The sequence below is a fragment of the Heterocephalus glaber genome, unplaced genomic scaffold (genome assembly GCF_053883595.1).
Source record: "Heterocephalus glaber isolate CG9 unplaced genomic scaffold, H.glaber_assembly_v1.0 deba00000071, whole genome shotgun sequence".
Classification (NCBI taxonomy): Eukaryota; Metazoa; Chordata; class Mammalia; order Rodentia; family Bathyergidae; genus Heterocephalus; species Heterocephalus glaber.
The window spans coordinates 16,579,855-16,598,171 of NW_028258137.1; the positions used below are offsets into that span (position 1 = coordinate 16,579,855).

Consider the following 18,317-nt stretch of genomic DNA (forward strand, 5'->3'; position numbering starts at 1 on the left):
TCAAAAAACAAACAAATCAAAAAACTGAAGACATAGCAAGACCTTGTCTCAAAAAAAAAAATTAAATGACAAATAAATGCCTTATGCAGACATTTCATCAGACATACACTAATGTCCAGTAATTATAAGAAAAGATGCTCAATATCATTATTTACTAGGGAAATGTAAATCAAAACCACAAGACATACCACTTCACATCCAGTAGGATGGCTAAAACAAAAAAGACAGTAAGTATTGTCAAGGATGGAGAGAAATCAGAATCCTCATACATTGCTGGTGAAAATTCAAAATGGTTCAGCCACCATGGAAGCAGTTTGGCAATCCTTCAAAAAGTTAAATACAGAATTACCATACAACCTAGTAATTGCATTCCAAGAGAAATGAAATCATTTACCTACATATAAACATGCCATGAGTCATGAATGATCACTGCTGCACTGTTCATGGTAGTCAAAGTGTGGAAACAACTCAATATTCACCAACTAATGGGTGGATAAGCAAGATGTGGTGTGTCCCTATAATGGAGTATTATTCAGCCATTAAAAATGGAGTGCTGGTCCCCTGTTGGCCCCCTCCTGTAGCTCTAATCTCAGGGCCCTGGGGCTCCCCTCTGTCACTTAAAAAAAAATTAAGAGGGGCTAGGGATTTAGCTCAGTGGTTTCACCGCCTGCTGCACAAGCGCAAGGACCCAAGTTTGATCCCCAGTAATAAAAAAAAATTAAGAAAGAAAATAAATTACTAATACATACAATGCAGATGAACAAACTGGGGATGGTGGTGCATGCCTGTAATCTCAGCACTGGGAAGGCTAAGGCAGGAGGATCATCATGAGTTTGAGGCCAGCATGGACTACATAGTGAGTTCAAGGCCAGCCTGAACTATATAGCAAGACCCTGTCTCAGGAAAAAAAAATACAGATGAACCTTAAAAACAATATGCAGAGTAAAATGAGACAGTCACAAAAAAACACATATTATGTGATTCTTCTTACATGAAATGTCTAGAACAGGCAATCCATAGAGATAGAAATTTAATTAGTGGTTGCCGGTTCCTAGGGCAAGAGGAATATAGAGAAGGACTACTTAATCCATAGAGGGTACTTATGAGGTGATGAAAATGGTCTAAGGAATGAAAGAAATGTGCATTGGTAAGTAGAGTTTATGCTTAACACTTTCAAGACCCTGAGTTCAATCCTCAGAACAACAAGAAGTTCTAGAATTAGTGGTAATGGTTGGTTACACATTGTGACTATAGTTTTTAAAAATCCATAAAAATGTACGTTTAAAATGCTAAAATGAACTTCATTTGAATTTTATCTCAGTTTTAAGAAAATATAACCAGGAAGCTGGGCATGGTGGTGTATAACCACTCAGGAGACCGAGGCAAGAGGATCATTTTGAGTTCCAGGCCTTCAAGGGATATAAGTAAATTCAAAGCCACCCTGAACTAAACAGTTAGATGTTCTCTAAAAAACAAAAAACTCAGGAGCCAGGTTTTAGGAATTTGGATCTCATCTAAAGCCCATTGATAGCATTCAAGAATTTTTTCTCCCCAGTAATGGGAATGGAACTCAGGGCCTCACACTTGCTGGGAAGGTGCTCTACACTGAGCAACCATCCTGGCCCTCATTAAAGGATTTTTAAACAAGTGATAGGATTAGATTTGTATTTAGGAAACAAATCCTACACAACAAAGTACTATGAGTGTCTAAACGTTAATATATCTATGTAGTAATAACTGATTTGGATGTCCAAAACTACTGGATCCTGCCAGGCATGGTGGCAAACCCTGTAATCCCAGTACTCAGGAAAGGAAGGCAGGCTAAGCATGGTGGTGCCTGCCTGTAAGCACTCGGGAGACCAAGGCAGGAGGATCACTGTGAGTTTGAGGCCATCTCGGGCTACATAGTGAGTTTGAGGCCAGCCTGGGCTACACAGCAAGACTCTGTCTCAAAAACCTGAGGCAGGAGGATCATTGCAAATTTAAAGTGAGATACATAGCAAGACCTTGTCTCAACAACAACAAAACAACAACAACAAAACACAACCCTTGGTTCTTTATGTTGAACTATTCCAAGTACTCTGGAAATGTTCACTCATTTAATCCCTGTAACTGGTCTGTGAATCTATTATCTCCATTACATAGAACAAAGTGAGTCACACAGAAAGATTAAGTAACTTGCCTAAAATCACACAGTTGGTTAGTAATGATATTTCTGAAAGTGTTTACATTCACAAGCTTCCTAAATATTTGGGACTTTGATGTGCCTATTAACTTTTTTTTGGGTGATGGTTCTAGGGATTCAATCCAATGCCTTCCTACTAAGCTATATCCCCAGCCCTTTGTGCTTTGTTTTTTTTTGAAACAGGGTCTCACTATGTTGTTCAGGCTGGCCTCAAATTCAGTGCAATCCTCCAGGCTCAGCCCCCGCCTTCCAAGTGCTGGGATTACAGACATAGCACCACCACATCGGCTTCATGTTTACTGTTTTTACTTTCTAAGAAAAGCTCTTCTGTGAATCTATTCTCAATTTAGTCTGCATTAAATTTTTCCTGTGCAGAATTTATGTAATGACTGGATCCCATTCTTGGAGTTTAATCAAAAAACACTTTTCAAAAAGTTTTTATTTTTGTTTACTATACATTACAAATGTATTATTGATAGTCACTATAATAGAATAGTAATTTAGTTAACTAATGACATTCTATACTCCCAACTACTTTACTACCTAATTTTTTAAAAGCAAAAAAAGGTTTGTTTTTTTTTTTCCTTTTTCTGGTATCAGGAATCGAACTCAGGACCTTGAGCATGCCAGGCAAGTGAGGCACCACTGAACTAAATCTCTGCCCCCTAAAAAGGGTTGGTTTTTTTTAAACAAAATTGAGTAATCATTTTATCCAAAACCTCTGTAATTCAAATACTAAATATAAATCTTCATCCTGTATATAGTGTTATAGGAAAGAATAAAAAAGTATATGAAAAGTTCTTTATAAATATTTGCAAATTCAATCTATATATTTCTCATTCATTCAGTCTATATTATTATTCTAGATAACAAAACAAAATTTTTTAAAAGTCATGTAAATTTTAGTAATGTTTCCAAAATTCTCAGCACTATTCTGCAGGTTTCTATAAAATGAGTATTTAACTTAGCATAGTGGCACATGCCTATAATCCCAGAACTCTGGGAGGCTGAGGCAGAAGTACTGCCAAGTGTGAGCCCAGCCTTGGCAACCCAGCAAGATGTCTTAAAAAAGGTGGGGGGGGGGGGGGGGATTTAGCTCAGTGGTTCTGGCTCCTGCCTCACAAGCACAAGTTCCCGAGTTCAATCCCCAGTACCAAAAAAACCAAAAATTTTGGTTTTTTGGGCTGAGGATTTAGCTCAGTGATTCCGCTGCCTGCCTCACAAGCGCAAGGTCCCAAGTTCGATCCCCAGTACCAAAAATAAAAAATTAAAATAAAATTTTAAAAAAAAGAACCACACACACACAAGGTCTTGAGCTGTAGCTCAGTGCAATGGCCCTGGCTATCACACACACACAAACACACACAGTTTATATTTGAGATATTAGTTATTAATTCCATTTTACACTAGCATTTTTTCAAGTAAATTCTGTTTCAGAATGAAGACCCCATAAGTAATCTGCTGCTTATAAACTAGAAAAATGGGAAATGTTAAGAAATCCTCTCAGATTTCTAACTACAACTGCATTGTGAAAGATAGCTACTTGTTAGCTTAAGCATACATTTGGCTTCTATGGTCATTATCCTAAGATACACTTAAACACAACTTGTTTTACTGACTTAACACAGACGACTATATTACAAACTTTCATTCAAACAAAAACTTCAAAATTAGACTCCCCATCAACAAACATTTAAGTGCTCTATCATGTTGCTAATAAAAGTATTTTTATTATATAGTATCTAAACTAGTGGTGTAGTATGTATATAGTCACTGAGCAAATATGGATTTTATTCAAAGTTAGTATTTACAACACCTAGTTAAACACAAGATAGTACTCATTTGTAAGGGATCAAAACCTCATTTGTATTTTTAACCTCTATGCTTTACCATGAAAACTATTAGAGTAGTAAAGACTAAATCCCTACATATTGTTCAACCCTATACTGTTTTTTAATTTATTTTTTCCTATACTGTTTTAAAGGAAAATTTCAACTGGGGATGGTAGCACACACCTGTAATCAAGAGACTGAAGCAGAAGGATCACCACAAAGTCAAAGCCTGGGTTACACAGTGAGTCCAAGGCCAGCTTGAACTACACAGCAAGACCATGTCTCAAACACCTAATAATAAATAATAATAGTCTTTTTCCCTGAGATTCCGTCTCACTAAGTCAGTTGCTCTGGCTAGGCTCAAATTGGCAATCCTCCTGCCTAAGCCTCCTTAGCAACTGGGATGACTAGAGAGTACTTTTACTTGTTTTGTTGGTTGGTTTGTTTGTTTCTTTGTTTTTGCTGTACTGGGGACTAAATCCAGGGTCTTCACACATTCCTGACCCCCATTCCCTTTTGAGATGGGGTCTTGTAAAATTTTGGAGTTGCTCAGGCTGGGCTCCTGCCTCAGCCTCCCAGAGAGCTGAAATTACAAACATGGGCTACCATGCCCAGCTTGTAAATTCATCTTGAGTGAAGAAATAAATAACTTTACAGCTAAGTAACCTGTATTTGCATATATACATCAAAAAATCAATACCTGTTGCGCCAAGTGTATAGCTCAGAGGAAGGGAGCTTGCCTAGTACATACAAAGCCGCCCTGGGTTTGAGTCCCAACACTGCAATAAATAAATAAATATCCCTGAAAACTCTACACTTACCTGTTTAGAGAATATAAGAATACATGAAAGAATAGCCAGGCATAGTGGTGCTCTCCTGTAATCCCAGCACTCAGGAGGCTGAGACAGGAGGATCGCTGGGAGTTTGAGGCCAGCCTGGGCTACATTGTGAGTTCAAGGCTAGCCTGAACTGCATAGTGAGACCCTGTCTCAAAAAGCTACTTAAAAAATTATACATCAAAAAATTATTATCCTTTATGCTCATTTTATAAAAATATGGTTCTTTTCAGGTTATGGTGATGGCTGAGAAAAGAGTACAAACTGTATAATCGTTTTATATGAAACTCCAAAAACACCCTCAAAACTATGGTAAAGAGAAACAGATTAGTAGCAGCCTGAGGCTGGAGTGGGCAAGATTAACTATTTAGGAGTAAAGGAGCTTGACTGAGTGATTGAAATGTTCTGTATTTTGACTGGTGATTATACAAATGTATATATACTTGTTAAAAGTCCATGGAGGCTGGGGATTTAGCTTAGTGGTTCCAGTGCCTGCCTTGAAAGCACAAGGTCCAGAGTTCAATCCCCAGTGCCAAAAAAAAAAAAAAACCACCCCATGGAACATTTAAAATGGATGTACCTCTGTATCTCTGTAAAGGTTTATCTTTTAAAAGAAGGAAAAGAAACAATATAAGAAGTAATTATAGAACCAACATAATTTATAGAGTATCATGAGAAAATGAACATGTGGATGGAAAGGGCAGATAAAGAAAAAGAAAAAAGGGCCGGGGATTTAGCTCAGTGGTTTCACTGCCTGCTGAGCAAGGGCAAGGACCTGAGTTGGATTCCCCGATACCAAAAAAAATAAAATAAAAAGCCAGGTATGGTGGTATACCTATAATCCCAACACATTAGGAGACTGAGGCAGGAGGATCACATGCGGCACCTTAATTTGGGCAACTTAATGAGATCCTGTCTCAAAATAAAATTTAAAAGTGCTGGGGAGATAGCTCAGTGCAAAGAACCTGGGTTCAATTTCTGCATAGTACTGTGGGTGGGGGAGGAAAGAGAACCATTTAGCTCAGTGGTTCCGCTGCCTGCCTCGCAAGTGCAAGGACCCAAGTTTGATCCCGGGTACCAAATAAGAAAAGAAAATTGATAGGATTCCATGCAAAATATCACTATTCATATAGCATTTTATATTTTGCAATACCCTGCAATATTATGTCAGTTGTTTTCCTCATAACTCTTAAGTAAGCACAGGCAATGTCTCTGCCGAAGAAAAGGAAAATGTTTATGATTTCAGAGTCTCAGGGCCAGATTAGAATTAGAATGCAAATCTTCTAATTCCTACAGAACTTTCAGAAGCCAAGAATGGTGGCACATACCTGAAATCCAACACTCGGGAGGCTGAGGCAGGATTGCCATGAATTTGAGGACACCCTAGGCTACACAGTGAGTTCAAGGCCAGCCTGAGAGTGAGATCCTATCTCAGAAAAACAACAAAAAAAGAACTTTTAGAAAGCAGAAAACAAAGACCAACAACAGCAAGAGGGAAAACTATCGGCTAAGGCTTCAAGAAATAATGTTTCTTCTGTTGCTCATCTTTTCTCAAATTTGTATTGTCTCTGAAACATACCAGCAGAAGTAGGAAACAATGACTTCCCTGAATCTACAAAAGTACTGCCAAAGAAATCAAGGGCCCCAAGCACCTCCATTTTTAAATTCTTCTTAGGAGGGTGTTCCTGTTTACCCTTCTCCCACTTTTTATTTTGGAGTCCTATCATCAGCCAAGCAAAGGGCTATGACCAGACATCTGCTTCAGCTAAATCCTAATGACACCTACCAAAGCCAAGCAATGAGTCTGAGTGTCGAAATATTCCTTCAGAAGGGTCACCATCACATTTTACTAATTTCTATTTTGTAACTTACTCAATTTCTTTCATTACTTTATGGAAGCTGCTTAAAGAAACCTGTACAGAGAAAAGGAAAAAATGGAAACAAAGTCATTGTAAATAGGGAGGTGTGGAGGAGTTGAAGGGAGGGCAGGGGAATGAGGAAAAAATAAGAACCAAGATATATTATGTAAAGATACAAATTCCCAATAATGAATGTCAGCATATTGTATACCTAAAATGTACCAATAAAATCAATGAATGAAAAAAAAAACAAAGAAATCTCTGTAAAGAATTTTTTGGTACTGGGGATTGATAAATAATTATTTTTATACCATCAGAATAGCTCCATAATCTTATTAGGATCCAAAGTGTAAATGCCAATTATCAAATTATCTATATAAACTCAACTTAAGGGTGAAACTGTTGAGGTTCAAATTCCAGCCTTGTTTCCTTAGCTAAGCTTTTTTTTTTTTTTTTTTTGGTACCGGGAATTGAACTCAGGGACTCACACTTGCCAGACAGGCACTGTGCCTGCTTAGCTATATCCCTGGCCCCTAAGTTTTTGTTGTTGTTAATGGTTTGTTTTTTGAGGCCTCCTAGCCCCTTTTTGTGAGACAGTTTTATAACTCACTGTGTAGCCCAGGCTGGCCTTGAAAACATAGCAATCCTCCTGCCTCAGCCTCCCAAGTGCTGAGATCACAGGGGTGCACCACCATGCCCAGTATTCCCTCCCTATATAGTCTTAGGAAAACTGATAAAAATTAAACCAAATTCCTCAGTACCTAGTTTGCTCATTTTATAAACTAAGAATGCTTTTATTACCTCATAGAATTTTTTGAGAATAAGACAAATATCTTTTAAATGCTGGTACACATTTGATATATAAATTGCTCAAATTTTTTTCAATCATTAAATTATGATGAATGCTGAATTTATCATTTCTTTTTAACTACCAACATTGTTTCTTTTAATTAACATCTAAAAAAATGCTTTAAGTAGATGTATTAAACTAACTTTATAAAGATAAACATAATAAAAAACTTAGCTATCAGAAATTTACCTGTTTTTTTTTATGCTTTTAAACTTTTCTTTAACTTTTCTGTTCTTTCCTCATTTTTAAACTAAGTACCAAATTTAGTAAATGACTAATCACAATGTTTTCTGAATGAAAAAAAGTGATAAACATTCATGGCTGGAAAGCCAATAGTTATCACCACCTATTTATCAAGTAAATATTAAAAATAAAAGATAGGGCCAGGAATTTAGCTCAGTGACGCTGTGCCTGCCTCTCAAGTGCAAGATCCTGAGTTCAATCCCTGGTACCACACACACAAAAAAGTAAATAAAAGAGAAAAATCATCTTTTTTGGGGGGCTACCAGGGATCAAACTTGGGACCTTGCGCTTGCAAGGCAGGCGGTGGAACCACTGAGCTAAATCCCTGGCCCTAAATAATCTATTTTTTGAAAATTATTAAGAATAAATATAACATCTTTAGTTCAGATCGTAAAAGATTATTTATCACAAATCAGGTTTTATTTATATTTAAAGTCTGAACCAATTACCACTAATCTATAAAGTCTAACTTTTCACACATACGCATGTTTACACTTAGAGTCTCTTATCTTCTTTGTTTTTTAAGCCTTGATTTTTATTAACATATCTGCAAATGGAAGACCCTGTCTCAAAGAAAGTCTTTTTTTATTTCTCTAAAGTTAACAGATCTATATTGTGTCACTAAATAATCAGACCCAACTGAGTCCACAGATAATTTGATCTTTTATTTTAGTCTAAGTACCTATTATTCCTAATAGAAAATATAAACTAATGAGCCAACTTTTTTTTGATACCGGGAATCAAGCTCAGGACCTTGTTTGTGAGGCAGTAGGCGGCACCACTGAGCTAAATCCCTGGCCCATGAGTCAACTTTTTATAATAAAAAGTGGTTATTTTAAAGTCTATAATATTGATCAAAATAGGACATGTTGGGCCAGGGATTTAGCTCAGTGGTTTTGCCACCTGCTGCACAAGCGCAAGGACCCAAGTTTGATCCCTGGTACCAAAAAAAAAAAAAAGGACATGTTTTTCTGAATTATCACTTTCAAAAGTTTTAGGGGACTACCAAAATAATTACAGTAGAGCCAAGAGTAAATCAAGATGAAGCCACAAACCACTCGATTAAAAAATGTATTTTTATCCATTTATTATAAGAAGCAACAGGGTTCTAGTACTGAATGAAGACAATGAAAGCAGAGTTTAAGAAGAAACACAAAAAAACACATTAACCCACTATGTTAATAAATATCAAGTTTAAAGAGATGATAGGAAATCAGTGGATCTTATTGGCAAAAAGCGAGGATGAACTAGGTATGACTATATATGCTTAAACACAATTACTTCCACAAAGACAGTTTTAATTACTCAGTGTGGATCCACAGACTAACATATTTTGTAAGAATACAATTCAATATATTATTTTTCTGTTAAATATTTTCTATAAATCACTTATATTTTTTATTTTTATTTTTTTTTTGGTACTGGGGATCGAACTCTGGTCCTTGTGCTTGCGCAGCAGGCAGTGGAACCACTGAGCTAAATCCTTGGCCCTATAAATCACTTATAGTAAGTTATCTTCATATAATCATCTTACAGGCATTAATGGTCTAACTACCTTACTAATATGGGCCTCTGGAAAAGAATTAAATCAGGCTTAATGACAAGTCAGAAATATTTCATAAAGTCAGGCATAGAGACATAGCTCAGTGGTAGAGGACTTGCCTACCATGCATAGGGTGCTAGGTTCCATCCCTAGTACCAAGGGGGGGGCATAATGCATAAAACATTGCTACCATTTTTAGGATTTTCATTTGTACACTATTAAGTATAATTGTGCATAATCAAATACAGTAGCAGTATTTTGGAAAACAGTAGCTACTTTCTACTAATTCACTATCAGGTTTCATATTTTCTTTAAAAATCTTAGTCTTAAATGTTTAAATCACAAGATTGCATCAGGTGGCATTCAGCTCTTATTTAACCAGTTCTTCAATCTGATCCACCACATAATCTCTTGTACGTTTAACGTATTTAAAATTTTTAAATCTATTATTTTTCTCTCTCTAGATTTTCCTATTTCCTTATATTTTCATTTTTCCTGGCCTATGATTTCTACCATTTTACTTCATATCACTATATTTCTAGAATGACCTCAGTATATTTGTTTACTTTCACTCAGTTTCATTTCTTAAGTTTTTTTGGAGGGCAAACAATATATATCAAAATGGATGTTTTTCAGTATAGAATGTGTAAGCAATAGTGACTTTTTCTCTGTAGGTAAACTTTTTTCCAAGCATGTCAAAGAAAGTCCTTAGTTTTAGAGGTTAAAGTTTGAACCTTCTAACTTCAAATCCTTATTTTTTAAAAATATATACCAAGCAGCTGGGCATGGCAGCACATGCTTATAATCCCAGCATTCCTAAAAAGTCACAAGTTTGAGATCACCTTGGGTTACATAGTGAGTTCAAGTCCAGAGTGAACTACATATCGAGACCCTGTCTCAAAAAAGCAAGAAAAAACTCCAACAACAACAAAACACACACACACACACACACACACACACACACACACACACGTTCTATAAAGAAAATAGGGAAAATACAAAAATCGATTAAAAAAAAAAAAAACACTAAAAATTTGGCCAGGTACTGCAGCACATACCTACAATCCCAGGTATTTTAGCAGGCTGAGGTTGGAGGCCAACCTGAGCAGTTCAGGGAGACTGTGTCTTCAGATAAAAATTAAAAACAAAGTAAAGTTTGGGAGGTGGGGTTGGTGACACCCCCTTATAATCCCAACACTCTGGGAGGCTGACGCAGGAAGATTCCAAGTTCAAGTCCAGCCTGGGCAACTTACTAATTAGCAAAAACCCTGTCTCAAAATAAAAAATAAAAAATGTTGGAGGCCAGGTGTGGTGGAGCGTGCCTTTGATCCTAGTGCTCAGCAGGTTGAGGCAGGAGGATCCCTTGGGAGTTTGGGGCCAGTCTGGGCTACACAGTGAGTTCAAAGCCGGCCTGCACTACAAAGTGAGACCCTATCTCAGAAAAAGAAAAAAAAAAAGTGCTAGGGATGTAGTTCAGTGCAAAGGCCCTGGATTCAATCCCCAGTATCTGAAAAACAATTTTTTCTAATTTTTTAAAGGGGACCTTGGTGGTAAAGCACTTGCCTAGCTTGCTTGAGCTCCTAGGTTTAATCCCCAGTACCCCTGAAAAAAAATCCTAAAACTGTGTGTATACTTTTGTCCAAAATATTTTGTATTAAATAGAAGACATTGCTAACATAATTGCAAAGGTATCGTTTTTATATTTTATTAAGAGTGTCACATACGGGTTCATTAGAAACAATAGTTTAATGACTAGATTACTTTCATTAATTAGTTAAAGCGAGACTTCTTTTTCCCACTGTCATGCAATCACCACATTAAATTAAAAGGTGGAGGGCCTGGGATTTAGCTCAGCGGTGCCGCTGCCACCTCGAAACTGCAAGGTCCTGAGTTAGATCCCTGATCCCCTACCAAAAAAGAGTAGTGGCATGAAGGACCAGCATGGTTTAGTAGATAGGTTAAATGCAAACTCAGCTGACAGCAAACATTCTGAATCTATTTCTAAAGCTTAATATAATCAATCTCAGGTTTTCTAACTTGTTTCCCTAAAAGAACTTAAATTTGGAAAATGTATGTTCTATTAAAATAATTAAGTTTATTATACCAGTACTTAAATCTCCCTCACTCTGGGGTGTTTTTATTATACGGAAATCTAGATGACTGATGTAAAGCATGCATGCATAAATACATATTACTAGAAAACATTTTTTATATAACACTGAGACACAGACTCTCAAGTGAGACTACCCAATTTACAAACACAGCTTACTAGTTATGTGATTCTAGGTAACCTACTGAACTTCCCTATGCCTTCATTTCCTCATCTCTAAAATAGGATAATTGCTCATAACCATCTCAAAGAGTTGTTATGAAAATTCAGTGTATTTGTAAAGTTCTTGGCACATAGTAAACACTCTATAGGTATTTGTTGTTTAAAATGTTTAAACTATGTGCTAAATCAAATACTTTATATGACCTAGGATGAAGATATTATTCTCTCCATTTAAAGATGAGAAAATTCACCAGGCGTGGTAGTGCACACCTGTAACCCCAGCACTCAGGAAGGTGAGGCAGGAGAATCATTCTGAATTCAAGGCCAGCCTGAACTACATAGCAAGACTCTGTCTCAAAAATCCAAAAAATTAAATAAATAAAAAATAAAAATAAAGATGAGAAAATTAAAATACAAAAATATTAAATGATTAGGCCAAAGCTACACAAAAGTAAATATCAGAATAAGGATTTAACACAAATCTTATAGCCTAGACCACAACTTTGTCATAGATTCTAAGATACATGTACACGAGGCAAAAGTAGCCTCCTGATATAGAGGGCAGCAGACCCAGAAGAGACTTTGCTGAAATAAACAAGAAAATGTAATTCCTGGAATAAAATGTATTTTTTGGTTTTTCTGTTTTTGTTTTTTTTTTTGGGTACCGGGGATCGAACTCGGGACCTTATGCTTGCAAGGCAGGCGCCGGAACCACTGAGCTAAATCCCTGGCCCTAAAATGTATTTTTAAAAATGTAATACAAGAGGGCCGGGGATTTAGCTCAGTGGTTCCGGCACCTACCTCGCAAGCACAAGGTCCTGAGTTCAATCCCCAGTACCAAAAACAACAAAAATGTAACATAAGAGCCAGGCCTGGTGGCGAACATGTGTAATCCCAACACTCAGGAGACAGAGGCAGGTGGATCACCAAAAGTTCAAGGCTAGCCTGGGCTACATAATGAGTTCAGGGCCAGCCTGATCTACAAAGTGAGACCTTGTCTCAAAAAACAAAACAAAACAATTTATATATGAAAAGGGTCAGGTTGGGGATATATATCTCAGTGATGGTGTACTTGCCTAACATGCGCATGAGACTCTAAATTTAAGCCTCAGTATGCAGAGACCAAAAAAAAAAAGAAAGTGACTATAATGAAGTACTTATGTATGAAATGTGCTATGACATCTTATATTTGTTTTAAAATGATCCAGTTGGAGGGAGAGGAAGAGCTAAAAGAAACAAGATTAGATTGGTAATTCCTAAGGCTTGGTAATGGGTATGGGGATTCATTGTTTTATTCTCTCTACTTTTATGTATTCTTTAAAATGCCCAAATTATTAAGGTTAAAAAATAACAACAGGGTGGCATAGTTTAAATACTTCATTAAACAAACATCTTTGTTATGACACCTTGTGTCAAAAATTCAAACAGGACATGACATACTTGATGCTTACACATTTTTGCATCTTACGGATAACCTATAAAAGGACTGTCTTAAATTACTGAGTATCAGGCCCTGGGATTTAGCTCAGTGGTTTCACTGCCTGCTGTGCAAGCACAAGGACCCGAGTTCGATCCCCTGTACCAAAAGAAAAAAAAGTACTATCAAATTACTGAGGATCCTCTCAACTAAAATGAAAATTAGCAAATACAGGGACAAATACATAAATATGCATAATAAGTGGTTGTGTTTTCATCAACTCATTAAGAAATTTATTTCAATAGTTAACACTTTTTTCACGTCTTTCTCCTGCCTGATGTTCTCTATGATTAGGACACTCTGGTTGTTGCCCAGAAAATAGATGGAGTGGTACACACAAATGACTCTACAACATGATGACAAATTAAACAGTAGGAATAAAAACCAGAAATGTAATCCAAGCACTCAGGAGGCTGTAGCAGGAGGATCGCTGAGAGTTTGAAACCAGCCTAGGATACATAGTGAGTTCAAGGTCAGTCTGAACTACATAGTGAGAACCTGTCTCAAAAACAAAAAACAAACAAGGGCTAGGGATATTGCTCAGTGGTAGCCTGGCAAGTGCGAGGTCATGAGTTCGATGATCCCCAGTACCAAAAAAGCCCCCAAAATAAAAAAACTAGGAATCTGCTTCACTAAGAAACATTTCTAGGGCTGGGGATTTAGCTCAGTGGTTCCGCAGCCTGCCTTGCAAGCACAAGGACCCGAGTTCAATCCCTGGTACCAAAAAAACCACTTCTAAATATTTCTCTCTTCAGATTACAATTACAAAAATATTTTATTTTCATATTAATGTAAAGCTAGGGCTTCTTATATGAACAAATATAATAACTAATTAATTGAGAACCTTTTACGTGGTCTAAATTATACTGTTAAAACAATTTAGATGACATAAAAGAAAAAAAATTTATTAAGCCAGATTCCACAAGCACTTTATATACCTTAGCTCACTAAACTAAAGAGATAACCTCTTTTACACATAGAATATACAAGTTTAAGGAAGTAAAATTACTTGCCCAAGGTTACAGAGCTACTTAATCACTAAATTGGTATTTAAACTTAAAGCCAATTACAACATCCACTTTCCCCCTATCCAGACTACCTTTGAGAGGCAAAAACATACTCCAGTCAAACTTAACTATTGAGGACCTCTGTTAAGTGGACCATAAAATGTTTAAGTCACTGGTTATATACATTTCATAATGGTAGCTTGACTTTAGGTAAGGAACATTAAAACACAGAAAGGATTGTTTCTGCTACTGTGGGACTCTGCAAACCTAATCTCTTAATTTTTGTAATGGGAAAATTAATATCCTTGCTATCCAATTCTATGATTATAAGGTTCTGAAAAGATAATATGAAATCTACAAAGTCTACAGAAAAAAAATGATGAAAAAAATCCCACAAGTTTTTTAAATTGTCAGTCGTTCATTCTACAGATTTTAATATTTCCGGAGCATTCTAAAGCACTTTTGCCCTAATATAGTGTAATCATCATCTATTACTTAGCTTTTTTCTTTTTCTTTCTGTGATATACTGGGGATTGAACCCAGTGGCTTCTGCATGCTAGGTACTCTGTCACTAAACTACAGCCTCAGCCCTACTTAGCTTTTCTTATTCTTAAATATAATGCAATCGTAATGAGATCAACGTTTCTGTAAATAAATAATACATCCATTTGAAATGCTCAACATACAAAAGTTCTAAATTCAAAATACTGTAAGAATGTGTTTGGTGTCAGTCTTTTAGTTATTAATTCATCATTTTAATGTTTGAGCCTTTTCATATTCAGTTTGTGTATAAAAAGGATGGAATTAAGATCCGGGATTCTAAAGTAGAACACCGAACACATAATTAAAATGATTTTTTTATGGGTTTTTTTTTTCTTAACCTCTCAAAGCAGATGCAACAAGCACTTCAAACACAGCAACACAGTCCACTGAAACATTTAGCTGCTCTAAAAGAAGGATCAGGCTCTTTAGGAGAAAATTACATTGTGTGAGTTTGCAAAGTTTCACACTTTCCCATTTAAATTGCCTTTCAGAGAAAGCCTTTGCACACTAACACAATATGCTTTAAAATGGCACTTTGCTGACCTTCCAATAGTCCAGCTCTATGAAAATTCTGTGATGGGTGTAACTTCAGAGAATCTGAAAAACACAAAAAGCATTAAGTACTTTTAATGCTGAATGAGAAAAAAAATGCCAAGGATAGCATACATCTCTTATATAACTATCAGGTATTTTTAAGAGCCAAAGACCGTATTTGTGTATATATTCCTTGCAAAAGAAAGGTTGAATTGCTTCTACATCAATCTCTAAGCTAAACTTAGATTTTGCTAAAGCATTTGTTTCATGGAAAATTATCTGAGGATTACTGCCCAATGGTTTTAGTGTCTTGACTATTTTTAGCACCCAACTGTACCACATTATCCCTGCTCTAAGAAATATCTCTCGATACTGTTTCTTCTTTCTGACACCCAAAAAACTGTCATTTCTAAACTACTTCAGGTAAGATCCGAAAAACATCCTACGGGATAGTGAATGGCAACTAAAATCATCGGAGCAACAGATAATGGCTATAATTACTAAGTAGGACTCTGTGTACAAGTTCAATAGTCTCTAAAATCCAGTACCTTCCAGAGTAAACTATCTTACTCTGATTCACTTAATTTAAATGTGAAACAACCCCCACCTCGGAGGGGGTGGAATCAGCGGATGGACACATAAAACCCAAAACAGAAGAAACACAGCAATTTTTCAGATAAAGGTTTCACAACGACACACTTTTAAATAAGGTGAAATGAATAGTGAACAACCCAGTTATGTCTTTTGCCCTCTCCCAGTGGTGTACAGAGTGATGGGCGCGGTATTCGGGTTTGATACCCCTCACACAGGGTACCTGTTCTGAAACATTCTTGTAGCGTCCAGTATAGGAATTTAACGCCAATAAAGAAAGCTCAAGTGTTAGTATTTTAGATGATGGGAATCCCTGCAGATCTTAGCCACAACAGTTTTAAAATGGGAATCTCTGCCCACTGCCCCCTCCCTGCAAGAAGCCCTTGCAGAGCAAAAAAAAAAAAAAAAAAAGAAAAGAAAAGAAAAAAAAGAAAAAGAAAAAGAAAAGAAAAGAAAAAATTCTCAAAGGACAACGTCTGTGCCTGAGCCTGGTACTCCGGGGAAAAGAAAGGGATAAAACTAATCCAGTGAGAGCACCTCGATCTTAAAAAAAAAAGAGCGAAGAAGAAGAGGAAGGGGTAAGTAATCAGAATGCCACAGAGGTGGGAAAATGAGAAAGAAAATTCGGGCCCTTTTCAGCAAGAAGATGACGAGCAAATGAAGAGCGCCCGGTTGAGGGGGGCCGTCCCGACGTGGGGAGGGAGTGTACTAGGCCGGAGAGAGAGGGGGTCAATGCTACGTCGCACAAACAAGCCGGAGGGGGAGCAAAATGGTCACCCTGCCCCAGAACCGGCTCCCGGCCAGGCCGCCAGGCGCGGGGGCAACTTTGTTGGGGAGGGGTATCCCGGGCGCTGGCCCAGGCCGGGTGATCCCCGAGCTAGGAGCCGCGGGAGGCGGCGCGAGGACCGCAGCTGGACCGCAGGGACCGGCGCCGCTCCGAGCGCTCCGTGCCGACAGAATCAGGGCCCCGAGCGGCCCGCGCGTCGGCGGGGGAGGGGCCGCCACTCCTCCGCCGGCCCCCGCGCAGCACCCCGACTCTTCCCCGTACCCCAACCCGTCCCCGGGGGCTCCCCGGGCCCCTGAGAACCTCCCCCGCCCGATCCGGACCCCCGGGGCGCCCGGGCGCCGGCCCTCCCCGCCCCCACGCCCCACCCCCCAGCCTGACTCACCTCGCGAGTACAGGGACTTGGGCGATTCCAGGTCTAGGTCCGCGCTGAGTAATGAGATGAAGTCCGAGGGCATCGCAGCTCGACCCAGCCCGGCCCGAAGGCAGCGGGAGGGGGGGAGCGGCGGTGGCGGCGGCACCTCCTCTCGGGGACCGCGGGCACCGAACCGGGGGCGGCTAGAGCGGGCTGCCGCTGCCTCCTCCTCGAGGGCAGTTGACTTCCACCGGGCCGAGGACCGACGAAACGGCGGCAGGACGGAGGGAAACTCCACGGGGACTGACTCCTGGAGAGCCAGGAAAGAGGTTCGGGGCGGGGAAAGGGAGGGGAGAGAACCAACGGGTCCGTTCCGTGCTTCTCCTCAGCGAAAACTGACGGTCGCCGCCACCGCCGCCGCCGCTGACAGAAATCTGAGCCCCGCCCCCCCGCGGGGCAATGCGCAGGCGCGGAGGGGGGAGTGCGGCAGCCGGGAAGAGCGGCACGGCCGCCGGAGGGCGGAGAGACGCGTCACGGAACAGCATCAACAAGGGCTTCGCTTCCTGCAGCCGCTTCCCGGGCTGCTGGTCCCGAGCGCGGAGCAGGCCCGGCCGGCTAGAGGGAGGGAGCCAGGGAGGCGGCCGCGCGCTGGGGCCCCGGGGAGGGAAAGGTATCTGCACGACCTGGTGGCGGCGAGCCTGAGGCGGCCGGCCCCGCGCCGTGCTGAGTTGGAGGACACGGGCTTGGTGTCTGCGAGGGGGGAAGACGCCAGGGACGCGCGGCGGCGGAGACAGGCTGCCTGGGGTCTCTCGGGGAATGGAGTTTCGTCGCTTGTACAGCGACCAGCCCTTTGGGGTTTTCACAGTGTCTACAATGAATGAGCTGGCCAAAGGACTGTCAAACTCATTTCTTAATGAAGAAATGGCAAATCATATCCTAAAACCCCCCAAGTTATTGATTCTTTTAATTAAAATACTATACTTTCTATCCCTCATCCTCACTCCAGCCTTGGGAGGCAGCAATTTAAAATAAAATTTTAAAACTCTCTCTCTGACAGTGCTGGAGCATCTGAATTTATTTGGAGTGGAAAACAGAAGATAATTTTTTTTTGGTATCCGGGATCAAACTCAAAACAAGATAATTTAAAAACTGGATCCTGTGAATCTACCTAGATGTTTTAAGAGGGGAAAAAAAGCAAGCCCAAAATGCCCTATTCCAAACAGGTTTCCACTTTTTACTTTTGAATTAGGCAAAGATGGAGGAAAGAGCACATGTAAATGAGTTTTTGCTACCTATTCATGGGAGCCAAAATTTCCGTTGCAAAAACAAAAATCCTCACCTACACCGCAGACCGTTTCCTGACTCTAAGAGACTAATGGGAAATTTTTAATCATGTTATTAAAATA

General features: G+C 39.1%; 1 protein-coding gene across 11 annotated transcripts in view; it reads right to left on the reverse strand.

Annotated features, from left to right (window-relative positions):
- The window catches only part of Nfat5 (nuclear factor of activated T cells 5), a 132,886-nt gene extending 115,527 nt beyond the window's left edge, over nt 1–17,359 (reverse strand). For 3 of the 11 annotated variants that reach the window (XM_087204968.1, XM_087204973.1, XM_087204966.1), the window contains exon 1: nt 15,191–15,246. Coding sequence is in view for 6 of the 11 variants with exons in the window: in XM_021256776.2 (XP_021112435.1) it covers nt 15,191–15,244; nt 16,942–17,014 (127 nt within the window). In the remaining 5 variants the exon portion in view is untranslated. Of the gene's footprint in view, nt 1–6,181; nt 6,760–15,190; nt 15,247–16,941 lie in introns of those variants that run through there. The other 8 variants (XM_021256776.2, XM_004842938.4, XM_013071520.3 and 5 more) reach the window with 6 other exon arrangements.
- Between the last annotated feature and the right edge of the window lie 958 nt (nt 17,360–18,317).